A 19,845-nucleotide genomic window follows, 5' to 3' on the forward strand; every position below is an offset into this window, starting at 1 on the left:
ATACGCACTTAAGTGTAATTGTAAAATAACTCGTATATAAAGTACGGTTAAAGAAGACCGAAAGTGACAATAATATTAATTATTACTTATATTTTTTTCATTGTAATTTATACTTGCAACATGAAACAGTTATATAAATATACATTTAAACGAATGTTTGTTAGTTTTTTTTGTTCGAGTTTATCACAAACATGTTTCATTTGTTTATTTGACAAATATGTATATTGAACTCATGCAATCAGTACAGTTTTAAAAGACTTATGGTGACAAAAATATTTTGTTAAGACCGGTGGTGACAAAAATATTTTGTTAAAGAAAGTGAGTAATATTTAAAGGACGTTATCTGACTACATACCTGCACCGACCGTGCAAAGGCTGTATAGCCAGTCAAGGTCGTTAAAAACTTCCATTGGTTGACATACCTGCATTGCAATTGACTCACGGACCCTCCGAACACGTGTGAATTACCTCTTGTTCATAAATGGTCCTAATAGATCTACGAAAAGATAAGTTATAACCGTTAATGGAAAGGAGTGCACTACTCTTATCAAAGGGTTGTGCTTCCGCCCCATCACTCCACAACGATGAATTACATATTTCGACAGATACCTATAGTTCATTACTAATAATTACTAGTACAAAATGTATATTAAAGTTATGAATGTGTTGCATCGTCAGGCGTTACAAAGCCGTATTCGGGACGATACTTTTAAATTCATACTCGTTACGGGAAAATTTTAATCTTGAAATTCATCCAAAATAACTTCGTTGTTCAAAACGTGTAAACTGTGGATGTGGGATAGAACATCAATGGCCAAAAATTACACATCAGTTTTGAGATAAAGCTATCTTCCAAAATTATAGATCACTTTTATTTAAAAAAAAATGTCTCTGTTTTATCTAGAGCATATATAACAATTTGTAATCTTAAGTTGATTTGTAAAACATCAAATTAATTGATTAAGCCATGGTTAAGAAAGCAGTATGTTGCACTTGGTACTGTAATGAATGGCTTCATGATGTTAATAAATATTTTTTTGCCTGATTGAAAAGTGATAAATTTTCAGTATCAAAGCTTATGAACAATTTCCTAAACTTTAAAAATAGTAAATCACATAAATATTGAACTCCGAAGAAACGAAAAGTTTCTAATCTATGGCAAAATAAAAAGCTGAAACACACCAACCGAAACAAACGGATAACAACTGTCATATTCCAGACTTGGTATAAAATAGTTGATGTAACTTGGTTAAATGGCTAGTTAAACCTCTCACTTGCATGAAAGTTGCACCAAATTCCATTATATTCACAACGATTTGTGAACAAAACTAACAAACATAATAGGTAACAATGTTAGAAATAGGGATACAGAAGTCAGCAAAGTGTTGAAATCTTATTTACAAAAAAAACCCAAACCAACCCAAATATTATAGTGGAAGCACATCAGCAGACTTAAAGACAAGCATACAAAAATTACAAGAGCATAACATGACATACTGACGAGATGAATAAGTACTTATTACGTGGCTACTCAAAAGCAGAATATAGAAAAAAAATAACGTCTGTTTTTTTTAAATAATTTGTTAAAAATACATAACTGATGGCGTTTCCAGTAGAAGTGTAACTGACTTATATACTGACATCACTTGTATACTGACAATGTTTTGCTGTTGGATACAAAGCATTTGGCAATTTTATAAATTCTGTTAAAGGTAGTTACTGTTAATCATGTGATAACCATGTCAGTAAAGATAACCTAGACTTTGGCAGTTTAGCATGTCTGTTAATGATTGTTTACTGTTAATTAGGTGATTTCAGATAACATAGCCTTTGGCAGTCTTATTTTTTTTGTTAATGGTTGTTAACTGTAAATTAGTTGATTAACGATAACCTAGCCTTTGGCAATTTGTATAATTTCTAAATGAGAATATCCACATTATAAATTTAAATGACATAGATAAAATAACATATATACTCAACCCAATTTCACACATTCAGGTAAATAAGCTAGGATCCTTTTTAAAACAGTCTATTGAACTGAGGACAGGGGACTCTTCAAATATACTTTTATTGTGTATATTAATGATGTTGTTAATTTTATTTTCATTTTGTTATGTTGTGTCACATACTATAAATATGTAGTTTAATGGCAATAAAGATTTGAATTGAATTGAATCTTAATGATTGTTTACTGTTAATAAGGCGATAGACGATAACTAAGCATCTGCTACTTTTATCATTTCCTTTTATAATTGTTTAATGTTAATTAATTAGGTGATAACAGATTTTTGAACAAACACTCAATATGTAATACAAAATGAAAGTATCCGCATGTTATCCATTTGTTATGTTTTATGTACCGCATGTAATACAATTAACGGTACCAATTTTCTTGCACCAGATGCGCATTTCGACAATACATGTCCTTTCATGAAATAAACCAAAAAAAAAAAAAAATGACAAGAATTTGTGATCAAACACTTGCATAGAAATTATGAAAAACTGTTTGTCCTGTGAATTACAATCCAATCGAATTTGCGACTTTCTATCAGATTCCATAATCAAAACCACTATAATACTATTTTAAAGACCTTAATTAAAGGGTCAATCTTAAATGGTATTAATAATAAAGATGATCCTATAGAACGATCCGCATACAATATGATCTGAACTGATGGAAGCCGATATAAGATAAAGTCCACTCTTCTCAAAACATTGTAAGAAGTTACTCTTTGTGGTCAATATAACTCCGACTTGTGGGTGTTTTTTTAGTTTTAAAACATCCCTTTTGGTATCTTTTTTCTAGGTCCGCTATTTATATAGTCGTAATTTCCCATTTGGTTCAATCATCATTTCCTCGCACGAATTTTCCAGTTAACATTATTTCTATACTTATGTCATGCCGCTAGAAAAGTGGTCCAATTCACTCAATCTTCTTAATGAACTTTCAAGTAACTTTAAGTTTGATTTTTTCAGTATCTATTAATAAGATTATAAAATGATTCTGAAGAAATTATGTTTATTATTCAAGAGAGAGGAGTCCCCAAGGATAGCTGGGAAAGAAGTAAGGTCACCATTTTGGGTCGTCTGTTTGTCTGTGCGGAATATACAAATTTGCCGCCACATCCAGTCAGAATGGGTACGTAACATTCGATGCTTCTAATAAAGAGAGTGACACGCTCTTTGCACGTTCAGAACCCTTGCAACAACTCGTTTGAGGGGTCCGTAGGTGGCCTGTTGCAAGGCAAATTTTTTGTCCCTATCCAAGATACCCTCATTTTCCAGTGGCAGTCTAAATTTCCCACACCATCGTCCCAGATAGTCTCTGCTGTTTCGAGACCTACCTATAGTATTTATTGTGAACTTGTTCTCGTCCTGAATATGCATGAAATATTTGCCACTGGACGTTAAGCAACCAACAATCAATCAATATTTTTTAAAACACTAAATGTCCTTAAATCTTCATCCTCTTTCAAGCTATTTGTTTTATCGTAATGGATATTATTATTAAACTTCATTATGTGTTCTCAAAACATTTCATTACTTGACAGTTTTTCGTCCAACAGCATAATAAGATATCTAAAGATAACGGTGCTTCTTGACTAAAGCTTGTGATCAAAATGGGTAATTCGTATCCGTTCAGGAACTTGATTTAATCATTTAAAGTAGTTGATGTGTGCACTTGGAACATATTTCTTCACGTATCTGGTAGATTCCCAGAAAACAGAGCAGATGACCAGAGTATTAAAATTCCCCTTGTAAGTGTTGTTAGAATATATTTGTATTAAATGTAATTCTTTTTTTAGTATTATTCCTATAAAAGAAACGAAACAGGGATTCACCCTAAGTGTGAGTACTTTTATTCATATCTTCTAGTTCAGTTAGCAACCATTCCTTTGAGGGATAACTGATTATACTCGTCTGTGCATTACGACACAATAAAAAATCTAAATAAAATATCGCATGCCAATTTTTCCATTTTTGTGAAATGTAAAAGCAAAGCAACCAAAAATACTATTTTCCGACGAATCATCAATCTTCACTAGATATCCACCAATCTCTCTGCATTTTCTCTACTAAAATAATAATCATGACCAATGTGAATTTTTATCCATAACAAGAGGCATAGTTTGAATGAAATATATGAAAAACAGCTTTACTCTTAATGATATACCCCCAAAGGTGACTGCTCACTTGGTCTTTTCCCGACCGGCAGTAAAACGCTTGCCGTTGCTTTGCGGGATGTTGATGTATCAAGTTCTGAGACGTTAAATTCGATGTCTCGTCTAAAGAGAGCGCCACAATTCTTTGAGGGGTCCGTAGATGGCCTGTTGCAAGGCAAAATTTCTGTCCCTATCTAATGAACCCTCATTTTCCAGTGACAGTCCAAATTCCCCCGACAATCATCCCAGATGGCCTCTATTACATCAACCTTCCAATTATATGTATTGTGAACTTGTTCTCGTCCTGAATATGCATGAAATATTTGCCACTGGACGTTAAACAACCAAAAATCAATCTCAACTCGTGTCCAGTTAGTTTTTTAAACTACTAAGTAGTAAATTTTTTTTTACGATAAGTCTTTATTTCGGATGATAATTATCAAGTCAAATCTGAAGGAACATTCCGTCTACGGAGAAGTTTTAAACACAGCGATCGTTACTTACACTTTAACGCTGATAATAATTGAGCAGATACAAAAAATTCATTTAAAGCTACTTGCGTCTTTGAACTTCCACTGTCCAATAAAGAGCTATTTGATACAGTGGAAGGGAAGATAATAGTGATGGATGAGGAAGAATGCTCGCTTTTGATTACATAGTTCATCAACACTCTGTTAATGAGTTATTGGTAACATATAACACGCGACGACAAAAAAAAAACAAACCGTGGCGATCATCTTTAATTTTATTTCCAGATTAAAAAAAACAAACTCATTGACGACAATTTTATTATTTTCGGCAAAAGCTAGAAGTAGAGAGGAGTATTTAAAGAAGCAGGAAAAGAATATAACAATCTAGATTTTTTTATTTAAATTTCAAAATTTCAAATAAATAGTGAACTAATGAAATGTTTGGATTTTACTTCCCAATTCTGACTGGACGTGGCTGCAAACTTGATACATATTAAACTTACGTAGGGTGTTTTTTATCCGTTTAGGTGGTTTGAAATTCCCCATAATTCTGCGAAAGCAAAATGCTATAGGCTTTTTAGTCATATAGAAAAGTCTTGATTTTGCCAAAATTTGGCCTGTAAATGGTATCTCAATGTTATATTGTATATTTCAAAATAATATAGACATAAATAAGATGTGATATGAGTGCCAATGAGACTACTTCTAACTCTGTATCTATACCCCCTTTGTTAAGGAACCAAACTTTTGCTGAACATTTGTGCTGGAACATATACGACTATTCAAGTCATGCCATATTTAAAGTAAACAATAAAAGGTCAAAGTATGGCCTTCATCGGAGAGACTTGGGAGACAGTTTCAATATACAAATGATCCCCAAGGGTGACTGGGGTATAGAAATATGGTCACTTGGTCTTCTCCCGACCGGCAGTAAAACGCTTGCCGAAGTGGGGCGTCCGTTTGGCTGTGCGGGATGTATCAAGTTTGCAGTCACGTCCGGTCAGAAGGGGGACGTTAAATCCGATGCCTCGTGTAAAGAGAGTGCCACGCTCTTTGCACGTTAAGAACCCTTGCAACAACTCTTTTGAGGGGTCCGTAGGTGGCCTGTTGCAAGGCAAAATTTCTGTCCCTATCCAATATTCCCTCATTTTCCAGTGGCAGTCCACATTTCCCTGACCATCATCCCAGATGGCCTCTATTATATCAACCTACCAATTGTATTTATTGTGAATTTGTTCTCGTCCTGAATATGCATGATATATTTGCCACTGGACGTTAAGCAACCAACAATCAATCACTCGACATTAAGCAAATAACAATCAATCAGTTTTCTTTAATTAAAGTATTAATTAAGTCAGGGTATGTTTTTCAGAATGCAAAGAACTAACAATTTTGTTGTAGTTGAAATTTAAAGACAAAATTTAACAAACTTCACATTTTTGCTTACATTAACAGATACAACTATACTTCTTTATATTAAAATGTATCTTTCTATGAAATTTGCTAGTGAATAAGAAAATGCCCAATCTCAGATAGGTAGACTGCAGTCAGATTCCATGTCTTTACTGTACCATCGATTTGGACAGTAGAAAGCAGATGGCATTAATTCCGAGTTTAACTGATAGTACCAATTTAAGTAAAATGGTGGTTGTATCACAACCAAACATACTAGTAGACAAAATTTTCATTTGGAAGTTGCATCATTTTCAAAAACATTGTAGAATAATCATTTTTTACCAGTTCTAAATATTATTCGATGAATGTTCACTGAGCATAAATCTCCTCCCCTTCTTATGTACAGATCACATTTTTGCTTATATTTTAAAACAAATAAAACTATAATTCTTTAAATTGAAATGAATCTCTCTATCAAAGTCGCTAATAATAAGAAAAGATGCCCAATCTGAGATGGGTCGACTGCAGGCCGAATATTAACTAACTCATTATTGTTGTGCAGATGAATAGATATATATGTTCATATATATTAATTAATGTATGAAATAACACTCATAATTGTTATAACTTTATTGTTCTGATCCTGCCTGAATTAAATGTATATGATTTTTCTTTACTCAATACTTAAATGTGGACAAATCATGTACAAATTTTAAAAAACATTCAGTTAAAAATATTCTTTTTACATTTTCAGTCCGCCTACAACAAGAAGGATACAGTATATACATACTTAAGACAGGCGATGGCCTTATCGTTCCTCCCACCAGAGCATATCCCAGACACCTTCCGTCAGCTAGACGAGAAAGCCGACCATCCAGGTGTCCAGACGGTAATGGACTACATCTACAAGACGTTGATACGCAACAGTGTGTTTGACATAGACTACTGGTGTCTTTTCATGTCCTCCATCCGTACCAACAATGATGTCGATGGGTGACATAACACTGTCAACACCAGAGTATGCACCAGAGGACCAATGTCTTTCTATTCCTTGGTTACCGAACTGTTTAAGGAAGCCTCCGATATTCCTCTACAGCTTAAGTTAGTGTCTGAAGGCAAGCTACAAAGGTACTAGCGCAAACAGAGTAGACAGACCCGGGGCCGTCTTTTTGCTTTGTGGGACGAGAACTGCAACAACAGTATCTCCGCGTCTAGACTCCTCAAGGAGTGTGCCAGTGTTTACGGACCACCACCAAAGTGTTAAGACTTATAGTGCTTGTATATGTTACAGTAAATAGGTGAAATTAGGAATTACATGTAATTACTAAAATTTAGGAATTACAGGTAATCCCCGATGCACTTAGTTAATACAAGTAATTCCTGAAACGGCCCAGTTATTACCAGTAATTACTAATTTTAAAATGAATTTTTACACCTATTTACTGACTGCTAAAACAATGTTGTACAATGGTCAGATGATCAAAGGTTATGTTAATACTAACTTGAAGATCAGTTAGTACTCTTAAAATATTGAATGGTTGATTTGTATTAAAAATATTTTGAATAAATATGGACTTTCAAATATTTGGTTCAATCAGAGTAACTTTAGTTTTAATCCAAAATGGTTAAAGTTGAGCATTATACAAATAATTTTTGACCAATTTCAGCAGACATGGAAATCAGAAATAAAAATTTCTCCCAAAGCAATATGTTTTAACTTTTTAAAAAAACTTAAGAGTTTAAAGAATATTCAGACTTATTACCTTATAAAGATAAGATAACGTTATGTAGGTTAGAACTGGAATGAACTGTTATGTGCATTAGCTTCGAGATATAATTTTTGTTGTTGTTGTTAAATCATTAATAAAAATGATATAGTGAAATATAAATTCACTGTTAGCAGCCAGTCTCAGGTTCTATTTTGCTAAATTAGCTGAGAAACCAGGTTGATGAGTTGTGCACTTGCGAGTGAATATTTAGACCTTATTGAATACGTATTCATGTGACCTTCAATTCAACCCCTAGCTGGAGATGGGTTATCGATGTATTAAGCTATCAAAATTGTATGGGTTTTGCAGAACAAATAGTCTCGCCTACTTTTGCTGATAATCGCAGGTTCAACAAAAATATGGAAAAAATATTAAAATTTTCCTCTAGATACTATCTTTTGACTAGTACTATAAGACATTTTAAGAAGCTTCTGTCAACATAGGGTAAAAATCCAGGATGGTTTATAAAATCTTATGTTTTAAAAACTTTAACTGCAGAGTGTATGTGATTTAGTATGCCGTTCATTATCACTGAACTATTATATATTTGTTTAGGGACCAGCTGAAGGACGCCTCCGGGTGCGGGAATTTCTCGTTACATTGAAGACCTGTTGGTGATCTTCTGCTGTTGTTTTTTCTATGGTCGGGTAGTTGTCTGTTTCATACATTCCCCATTTCCATTCTCAATTTTATTTATATTAATGTTAACTGTTTTAATGTTAACTGGGAACAAAACTAGTCCATTTATCATGTTCATAGGTAATATAGGAAAAAAAGGATTTTTTTACAAACTTTACTTTCGGATTTTATCTTATGATCATAAACATTTAGCTTCTGTCCAAGTTTGGTAGAAATCCAGGATATTTGGAGAAAGTTATTTTAAAGTTTTAAACCACACTGCATGATTGAGATTTTAGTTTAACAAAATTATGAAAATCAATTTTATATTGATATCATTGTCTTGCATGCATATATTTACGGAGTTTCAAGGCCTATAAAACAACCATTTTCCAGTTTCAATTCACAAACACTAAAGAGTATGCACTTTTGATGTGCCTTATATTCCTTCATCCTTAGGTAAGCTCCCTTAAAATCCCTACCCCTTTACTTTCTTATTTGGTATCTTGAATTATGTTTTTGATTTTAAAACAAAAACATCAAGTTAGTAAATAGCTGTAAAAATGACGAAAAAAATCAGTAATTACCAGTAATCACTGAAACAACTAGTAAATACATGTAATTACTAAATTGGCTAGTAATTACAGGTATTTCCTGAAATGTTTAGTAATTACGTGTAATTCCTAATTTCACCTATTTACTGTAACATATATATGTTATGATTTCAGTATTTGACCTTTGTGTTCATACCTATAGTATTCTTATGAACTAGTTTATCATGCTTATTACAACCATGAACCATGCTTTTAATGCTTCATTTTATGTTGTGTATTAATAAGTATGTGTTGTATTGTTATAAATGTTTTGTTTGTCGGTTAAAAATATACGTTGCCGACTCTAAATATAGCTTATTTATTATTATTTATTACATTGATTACATGTGTGCATAAACTGTTGAATATAATATATAATAGATATAATAAATAAATATTATTAATATTCTACATGTGTTTTATTGATTCTGGATACAATGGTAACAGAAATATGGATAACATTAAAACTAGTACATGCACATTTCAAGTACATGTGTGGTGAAATCTATAAAAACAGAATGTTCATTGTTTCAGGAAAAAGAATTCACACAAATAATACACCTATCAAAATGACTAGCTGCAGTCTTGTGCACAAAAAAAAACAACTAAAAGGAATAAACCACTTAATAAGATACATAGTCAAAGATGTGTCTGGGTGCCGAACAAATAACTAATAGGAATAAACCACTTAATAAGATACATATTCGAAGAAACAATGTACAATATTGACAATAATGTTATAAATAGTGCAGGAGACAAATAAATAACACTCAAACTTAATTGCTGTCTATTAACCCTGAACAGCAAATTGAGTTCATCCCCTCATACATAAACAGTGCCAGGAAATTTTAATTTTTGGTTCACTATATATAGACCAAAGATAAATAATTTATAAGGTGCCGATTTGTCTATGGTAGGTGCCGATTTGTCTGGGTGCCGAACTGTCTAGAATTCAGCAGATGGCATTAATTTCGAGTATAACTGATAATACCAAATTTGGTAAAACTGTGGTTGGGTTTTACCACACCATTTTACATGGGAACATTAATAAGTCGGAGGACCTCCTATTATATGGATATAACACAGCATTTGAAGGACTGAAATAGTGCAAACTACTTGCATTCTTCAGATGTGCAACACAATTTTGAAAAAAAGGCGAGTTATTTTTTTTAATTATATAATAATCCGGTTTCTTCTTCAGTCCAGTTGATTTTAGTATAATTACCCTACCCCCTCTCATATACAGATCACATTTTTGCTTATAAACAGATAAAACTTTACTTCTTTAAAATGGATCTCATCATGAAAGTCTCAAGCGAATTAGAAAAGATGCTCAATCTGAGATGGGTGGATTGAAGGCAGATTCCATGCCTCTACTGTACCGTGGATCTGGATAGTAGAAGGCAGATGGCGTTAATATCTAGCCTAACTGACAACAGCATTTCAGTAAAATGGTGGTCGGACTCTACCACACCATTTTACATGGTAGCATAAGTAAATCAGAGGACCTCCTGTACTATGGGAACAATACAGTATTAATGGGGATGAAAGTTTTGGCAGAAAGGACACAAAATACTTGCATCCTTCACATGTGTAACAAAATATTGAAATAGAGGTAAGTTATTATTATTTTGACATATTATGATAATAATCTTATTTGAACGCCACAATGGTGCTTGAGGGGGGTGGTGCAGGTGGTCCATTTATAACAGGTGGGAGTGCTGCGGGTGGTCCATTTATTACGGGTGGGAGTGCTGCTGGTGGTCCAGTTATAACAGGTGGAATGGTGCAGGTGCTTCATTTAAAATAGGTGGGAGTGCTGCTGGTGGTCCATTTATTATGGGTGGGAGTGCTGCCGGTGGTCCATTTATTACGGGTAGGAGTGCTGCCATTGGTCCATTTATTACGGGTGGGATTGGTGCCGGTGGTCCAATGATAACAGGTAGTATGGTGCAGGTGGTCCATTTATAACAGTATTGGGGTTTTGCATATCGTCATACATCTGTCGATAGAATTGAAAAATAAGCCCAACTCCTGTTGTCATCAGTACAAATATTGCATGCATCCAATCTACAATAATTAATTAACTTATATTAGAGAGGTAATAATTTAATAACCATATTTGATGTTTCTAATTATGATTGCTTTAATGAGAATCGAACACATTTAATTAGATCACTATGGTGAAATTAGCTCAATCTCTTCAATCCCCCAACTTTCCCTCATTCTTTCCGAAAAGGCACGCTGTCTTACATTTCTTCTCATGTACTGTCTCCTGCGCCTCTTCATCAATAACTTTCCAAGCTATAAATGCCACTGTTCCCAAATAATAAAATAAGTATTTAAAAAATCTTCCTTAAAAATACACTATAATCAATCATTTACGGTATACATGTACACTTGTCAGAGTATTAAGAACAGTGAAAGAACATTTTTAATCATCACTTTAGTGATATGTCCATAATTTATTTGTAAATATTTGTATTAACTGGTGAGCACATTTGTTTTTCAACATGTTGATCAAACTTGCATGTATTACCATGACATGAATGATAATAGAATAAATAACAGCAAATTAACAACTTACCAATGCAAGAAACCACAAACCACCCATCCAAGACTGTTTGATTCTGCTTCCTAGAATAAAACAAATATATTATTATTTTAATTTACAGAACTGAAATGGCCGACAACTTTTTAGACCAGCCCCATGAAATCAAGAAGTGGGGGTAGAGGAGGATGAGATGTCGGAAACTCAAAGTGTACAATCAGTAGATAAGATACAATCATCATGTACCTCAATTAAGGATGAACAATTTAAATCATATATCATGTAACTAATGTATGCTAGACATTTGTTTTGTTACATAAATTTAATATATTTCTAGTCAACTGCTGATCAGGACAGCAGAAGGCAGACGGCGTTAATATCTAGCCTAACTGACAACAGCAATTTCAGTAAAATGGTGGTCGGACTCTACCACACCATTTTACATGGTAGCATAAGTAAATCAGATGACCTCTTGTACTCTGGAGACAATACAGTATTAATTTGGATTAAAGTTTTGGCAGAAAGGACACAAAAAACTTGCATCCTTCAGATGTGTATAAAAATTTTGAAAAAGTTAAGTCATTATTTGTACATATTATAATAATAATCCGGCTTCAACCTATTTGAACGCCTCAACGGTGCTTGAGGGGGTGGTGAAGGTGGTTCATTTATAACAGGTGGGAGTGCTGCGGGTGGTCCATTTATTACGGGGGGATTGCTGCTGATAGTCCTATTATAACAGGTGGAATGGTGCAGGTGCTTCATTTAAAATAGGTGGGAGTGCTGCTGGTGGTCCATTTATTATGGGTGGGAGTGCTGCCGATGGTCCATTTATTACGGGTAGGAGTGCTGCCAGTGGTCCATTTATTACGGGTGGGATTGGTGCCGATGGTCCAATGATAACAGGTAGGAGTGGGGCAGGTGGTCCATTTATAACAGTAGTGGGGTTTTGCATATCATCATACATCTGCCGATAGAATTGAAAAATAAGCCCAACTCCTGTTGTAATCAGTACAAATATTGCATGCATCCAATCTAAAATAATTAATTAACTTATATAAGAGAGGTAATAATTTAATAACCCTATGTGATGTTTCTAATTATGATTGCTTTAATGAGAATAGAACACATTTAATTAGATTGATTGATTGATTGTTGGTTGCTTAACGTCCAGTGGCAAATATTTCATGCATATTCAGGACGAGAACAAGTTAACAATAAATACAATAGGTAGGTAGTTGTAAGAGAGGCCATCTAGGATGATGGTCGGGGAAATTTGGACTGCCACTGGAAAATGAGGGTATATTGGATAGGGACAGAAATTTTGCCTTGCAACAGGCCACCTACGGACCCCTCAAAGAGTTGTCGCAAGGGTTCTTAACGTGCAAAGAGCGTGGCACTCTCTTTACACGAGGCATCGGATTTAACGTCCCCCTTCTGACCGGACGTGACTGCGAACTTGATACATCCCGCACAGCCAAACGGACGCCCCACTTCGACAAGCGTTTTACTGCCGGTCGGGAGAAGACCAAGTGACCATATTTCTATTCCCCAGTCACCCTTGGGGAGCATTTAATTAGATCACTATGGTGAAATTAGCTCAATCTCTTCAATCCCCCCACTTTCCCTCATTCTTTCCGAAAAGGCACGCTGTCTTACATTTCTTCTCTTGTACTGTCTCCTGCGCCTCTTCATCAATAACTTTCCAAGCTATAAATGCCACTGTTCCCAAATAATAAAATAAGTATTTCAAAAATCTGCCTTAAAAATACACTATAATTAATCATTTACGGTATACATGTACACTTGTCAGAGTATTTAGAACAGTGAAAGAACATTTTTAATCATCACTTTAGTGATATGTCCATAATTGATTTGTAAATATTTGTATTAACTGGTGAGCACATTTGTTTTTCAACATGTTGATCAAACTTGCATGTATTACCATGACATGAATGATAAAAGAATAAATAACAGCAAATTAACAACTTACCAATGCAAGAAACCACAAATCACCCATCCAATACTGCTTGATTCTGCTTCCTAGAATAAAACAAATATATTATTATTTTAATTTACAGAACTGAAATGGCCGACAACTTTTTAGACCAGCCCCATGAAATCGAGAAGTGGGGGTAGAGATGGATGAGATGTTGGAAACTCAAAGTGTACAATCGGTAGATAAGATACAATCATCATGTACCTCAATTAAGGATGAACAATTTTAATCATATATCATGTAACTAATGTATGCTAGACATTTGTTTTGTTACATAAATTTAATATATTTCTAGTCAACTGCTGATCAGGAAAGCAGAAGGCAGACGGCGTTAATATCTAGCCTAACTGACAACAGCAATTTCAGTAAAATGGTGGTCGGACTCTACCACACCATTTTACATGGTAGCATAAGTAAATCAGATGACCTCCTGTACTCTGGAGACTACAGTTTTAATTTGGATAAAAGTTTTGGCAGAAAGGACACAAAATACTTGCATCCTTCAGATGTGTAACAAAATTTTGAAAAAAAGGTAAGTCATTATTTGTACATATAATGATAATAATCCGGCTTCAACCTATTTGAACGCCTCAACGGTGCTTGAGGGGGTGGTGAAGGTGGTTCATTTATAACAGGTGGGAGTGCTGCGGGTGGTCCATTTATTACGGGTGGGATTCCTGCTGGTAGTCCTATTATAACAGGTGGAATGGTGCAGGTGCTTCATTTAAAATAGGTGGGAGGCTGCTGGTTGTCCATTTATTATGGGTGGGAGTGCTGCCGATGGTCCATTTATTACGGGTAGGAGTGCTGTCAGTGGTCCATTTATTACGGGTGGGATTGGTGCCGATGGTCCAATGATAACAGGTAGGAGTGGGGCAGGTGGTCCATTTATAACAGTAGTGGGGTTTTGCATATCATCATACATCTGCCGATAGAATTGAAAAATAAGCCCAACTCCTGTTGTAATCAGTACAAATATTGCATGCATCCAATCAACAATAATTAATTTACTTATATAAGAGAGGTAATGCTTTAATAACCCTATGTGATGTTTCTGATTATGATTGCTTTAATGAGAATAGAACACATTTAATTAGATCACTATGGTGAAATTAGCTCAATCTCTTCAATCCCCCCCCCACTTTCCCTCATTCTTTCCGAAAAGGCACGCTGTCTTACATTTCTTCTCATGTACTGTCTCCTGCGCCTCTTCATCAATAACTTTCCAAGCTATAAATGCCACTGTTCCCAAATAATAAAATAAGTATTTCAAAAATCTGCCTTAAAAATACACTATAATCAATCATTTACGGTATACATGTACACTTGTCAGAGTATTAAGAACAGTGAAAGAACATTTTTAATCATCACTTTAGTGATATGTCCATAATTGATTTGTAAATATTTGTATTAACTGGTGAGCACATTTGTTTTTCAACATGTTGATCAAACTTGCATGTATTACCATGACATGAATGATAATAGAATAAATAACAGCAAATTAACAACTTACCAATGCAAGAAACCACAAACCACCCATCCAATACTGCTTGATTCTGCTTCCTAGAATAAAACAAATATATTATTATTTTAATTTACAGAACTGAAATGGCCGACAACTTTTTAGACCAGCCCCATGAAATCAAGAAGTGGGGGTAGAGGAGGATGAGATGTCGGAAACTCAAAGTGTACAATCAGTAGATAAGATACAATCATCATGTACCTCAATTAAGGATGAACAATTTAATTCATATATCATGTAACTAATGTATGCTAGACATTTGTTTTGTTACATAAATTTAATATATTTCTAGTCAACTGCTGATCAGGACAGCAGAAGGCAGACGGCGTTAATATCTAGCCTAACTGACAACAGCAATTTCAGTAAAATGGTGGTCGGACTCTACCACACCATTTTACATGGTAGCATAAATAAATCAGATGACCTCCTGTACTCTGGAGACAATACAGTATTAATTTGGATAAAAGTTTTGGAAGAAAGGACACAAAATACTTGTATCCTTCAGATGTGTAACAAAATTTTGAAAAAGAGGTAAGTCATTATTTGTACATATTATGATAATAATCCGGCTTCAACCTATTTGAACGCCTCAACGGTGCTTGAGGGGGTGGTGAAGGTGGTTCATTTATAACAGGTGGGAGTGCTGCGGGTGGTCCATTTATTACGGGTGTGATTGCTGCTGGTAGTCCTATTATAACAGGTGGAATGGTGCAGGTGCTTCATTTAAAATAGGTGGGAGTGCTGCTGGTGGTCCATTTATTATGGGTGGGAGTGCTGCCGATGGTCCATTTATTACGAGTAGGAGTGCTGCCAGTGGTCCATTTATTACGGGTGGGATTGGTGCCGATGGTCCAATGATAACAGGTAGGAGTGGGGCAGGTGGTCCATTTATAACAGTAGTGGGGTTTTGCATATCATCATACATCTGCCGATAGAATTGAAAAATAAGCCCAACTCCTGTTGTAATCAGTACAAATATTGCATGCATCCAATCAACAATAATTAATTAACTTATATAAGAGAGGTAATGCTTTAATAACCCTATGTGATGTTTCTGATTATGATTGCTTTAATGAGAATAGAACACATTTAATTAGATCACTATGGTGAAATTAGCTCAATCTCTTCAATCCCCCCACTTTCCCTCATTCTTTCCGAAAAGGCACGCTGTCTTACATTTCTTCTCATGTACTGTCTCCTGCGCCTCTTCATCAATAACTTTGCAAGCTATAAATGCCAGTTCCCAAATAATAAAATAAGTATTTCAAAAATCTGCCTTAAAAATACACTATAATCAATCATTTACGGTATACATGTACACTTGTCAGAGTATTAAGAACAGTGAAAGAACATTTTTAATCATCACTTTAGTGATATGTCCATAATTGATTTGTAAATATTTGTATTAACTGGTGAGCACATTTGTTTTTCAACATGTTGATCAAACTTGCATGTATTACCATGACATGAATGATAATAGAATAAATAACAGCAAATTACCAACTTACCAATGCAAGAAACCACAAACCATCCATCCAATACTGCTTGATTCTGCTTCCTAGAATAAAACAAATATATTATTATTTTAATTTACAGAACTGAAATGGCCGACAACTTTTTAGACCAGCCCCATGAAATCAAGAAGTGGGGGTAGAGGAGGATGAGATGTTGGAAACTCAAAGTGAACAATCAGTAGATAAGGTACAATCATCATGTACCTCAATTAAGGATGAACAATTTTAATCATATATCATGTAACTAATGTATGCTAGACATTTGTTTTGTTACATAAATTTAATATATTTCTAGTCAACTGCTGATCAGGACAGCAGAAGGCAGACGGCGTTAATATCTAGCCTAACTGACAACAGCATTTCAGTAAAATGGTGGTCGGACTCTACCACACCATTTTACATGGTAGCATAAGTAAATCAGATGACCTCCTGTACTATGGAGACAATACAGTAGTAATTGGGATGAAAGTTTTAGCAGAAAGGACCTAAATTCCTGCATCCTTCAGATGTGTAACAAAATTTTGAAAAAGAGGTAAGTCATTATTTGTACATGTTATGATAATAATCCGGCTTCAACCTATTTGAACGCCTCAACGGTGCTTGAGGGGGTGGTGAAGGTGGTTCATTTATAACAGGTGGGAGTGCTGCGGGTGGTCCATTTATTACGGGTGGGAGTGCAACTGGTGGTCCAGTTATAACAGGTGGAATAATGCAGGTGCTTCATTTAAAATAGGTGGGAGTGCTGCTGGTGGTCCATTTATTATGGGTGAGAGTGCTGTCGATGGTTCATTTATTACGGGTAGGAGTGTTGCTAGTGGTCCATTTATTACGGGTGGGATTGGTGTCGGTGATCCAATGATAACAGGTAGGAGTGGGGCAGGTGGCCCATTTATAACAGTTGTGGGGTTTTGCATTTTATTATACATCTGTCGATAGAATTGAAAAAAAAGCCCAACTCCTGTTGTAATCAGTACAAATATTGCATGCATCCAATTTACAATAATTAATTAACTTATATAAGAGAGGTTATAATTTAATAACCCTATGTGATGTTTATAATTATGATTGCTTTAATGAGAATAGAACACATTTAATTAGATCACTATGTTGAAATTAGCTCAATCTCATCAGTCCCCCCACTTTCCCTCATTCTTTCCAAAAAAGGCACACTGTCTTACATTTCTTCTCATGTACTGTCTCCTGCGCCTCTTCATCAATAATTTGACAACTTCCCAAGTTATAAATGCCACTGTTCCTAAATAATAAAATAAGTATTTCAAAAATCTGCCTTCAAAATACACTATGATCAATCATTTACGGTATACATGTACACTTGTCAGAGTATTGAAAGACCATTTTTAATCATCACTTTAATGATATATCCACAATTGATTTGTAAATATTTGTATTAACTTGTGAGTACATTTGTTTTTCAACATGTTGATCAAACTTGCATGTATTACCATGACATGAATGATAATAGAATAAATAACAGCAATTTAACAACTTACCAATGCAAGAAACCACAAACCACCCATCCAATACTGCTTGATTCTGCTTCCTAGAATAAAACATATATATTATTATTTTAATTTACAGAACTGAAATGGCCGACAACTTTTTAGACCAGCCCCATGAAATCAAGAAGTGGGGGTAGAGGAGGATGAGATGTTGGAAACTCAAAGTGAACAATCAGTAGATAAGATACAATCATCATGTACCTCAATTAAGGATGAACAATTTTAATCATGTATCATGTAACTAATGTATGCTAGACATTTGTTTTGTTACATAAATTTAATATATTTCTAGTCAACTGCTGATCAGGACAGCAGAAGGCAGACGGCGTTAATATCTAGCCTAACTGACAACAGCATTTCAGTAAAATGGTGGTCGGACTCTACCACACCATTTTACATGGTAGCATAAGTAAATCAGATGACCTCCTGTACTCTGGAGACAATACAGTATTAATTTGGATAAAAGTTTTGGCAGAAAGGACACAAAATACTTGTATCCTTCAGATGTGTAACAAAATTTTGAAAAAGAGGTAAGTCATTATTTGTACATATTATGATAATAATCCGGCTTCAACCTATTTGAACGCCTCAACGGTGCTTGAGGGGGTGGTGAAGGTGGTTCATTTATAACAGGTGGGAGTGCTGCGGGTGGTCCATTTATTACGGGTGTGATTGCTGCTGGTAGTCCTATTATAACAGGTGGAATGGTGCAGGTGCTTCATTTAAAATAGGTGGGAGTGCTGCTGGTGGTCCATTTATTATGGGTGGGAGTGCTGCCGATGGTCCATTTATTACGGGTAGGAGTGCTGCCAGTGGTCCATTTATTACGGGTGGGATTGGTGCCGATGGTCCAATGATAACAGGTAGGAGTGGGGCAGGTGGTCCATTTATAACAGTAGTGGGGTTTTGCATATCATCATACATCTGCCGATAGAATTGAAAAATAAGCCCAACTCCTGTTGTAATCAGTACAAATATTGCATGCATCCAATCAACAATAATTAATTAACTTATATAAGAGAGGTAATGCTTTAATAACCCTATGTGATGTTTCTGATTATGATTGCTTTAATGAGAATAGAACACATTTAATTAGATCACTATGGTGAAATTAGCTCAATCTCTTCAATCCCCCCACTTTCCCTCATTCTTTCCGAAAAGGCACGCTGTCTTACATTTCTTCTCATGTACTGTCTCCTGCGCCTCTTCATCAATAACTTTGCAAGCTATAAATGCCACTGTTCCCAAATAATAAAATAAGTATTTCAAAAATCTGCCTTAAAAATACACTATAATCAATCATTTACGGTATACATGTACACTTGTCAGAGTATTAAGAACAGTGAAAGAACATTTTTAATCATCACTTTAGTGATATGTCCATAATTGATTTGTAAATATTTGTATTAACTGGTGAGCACATTTGTTTTTCAACATGTTGATCAAACTTGCATGTATTACCATGACATGAATGATAATAGAATAAATAACAGCAAATTACCAACTTACCAATGCAAGAAACCACAAACCATCCATCCAATACTGCTTGATTCTGCTTCCTAGAATAAAACAAATATATTATTATTTTAATTTACAGAACTGAAATGGCCGACAACTTTTTAGACCAGCCCCATGAAATCAAGAAGTGGGGGTAGAGGAGGATGAGATGTTGGAAACTCAAAGTGAACAATCAGTAGATAAGGTACAATCATCATGTACCTCAATTAAGGA

General features: G+C 34.8%; 1 protein-coding gene across 1 annotated transcript; it reads right to left on the bottom strand.

Annotated features, from left to right (window-relative positions):
• Positions 1-12,292: 12,292 nt before the first annotated feature.
• LOC134718178 (uncharacterized) lies at positions 12,293-19,038 on the bottom strand. The gene is made up of 9 exons (XM_063580669.1): positions 18,812-19,038; positions 18,106-18,155; positions 17,773-17,849; positions 16,609-16,638; positions 15,779-16,005; positions 15,072-15,121; positions 14,146-14,247; positions 13,553-13,602; positions 12,293-12,526 (listed from the first exon to the last, which is right to left on the bottom strand). The coding sequence occupies exons 1-9, from the start codon at positions 19,036-19,038 to the stop codon at positions 12,293-12,295; spliced, it is 1,047 nt and encodes a 348-aa protein (XP_063436739.1).
• Positions 19,039-19,845: the final 807 nt, after the last annotated feature.

Source organism: Mytilus trossulus, chromosome 5, assembly GCF_036588685.1.
Source record: "Mytilus trossulus isolate FHL-02 chromosome 5, PNRI_Mtr1.1.1.hap1, whole genome shotgun sequence".
Taxonomy (NCBI): Eukaryota; Metazoa; Mollusca; class Bivalvia; order Mytilida; family Mytilidae; genus Mytilus; species Mytilus trossulus.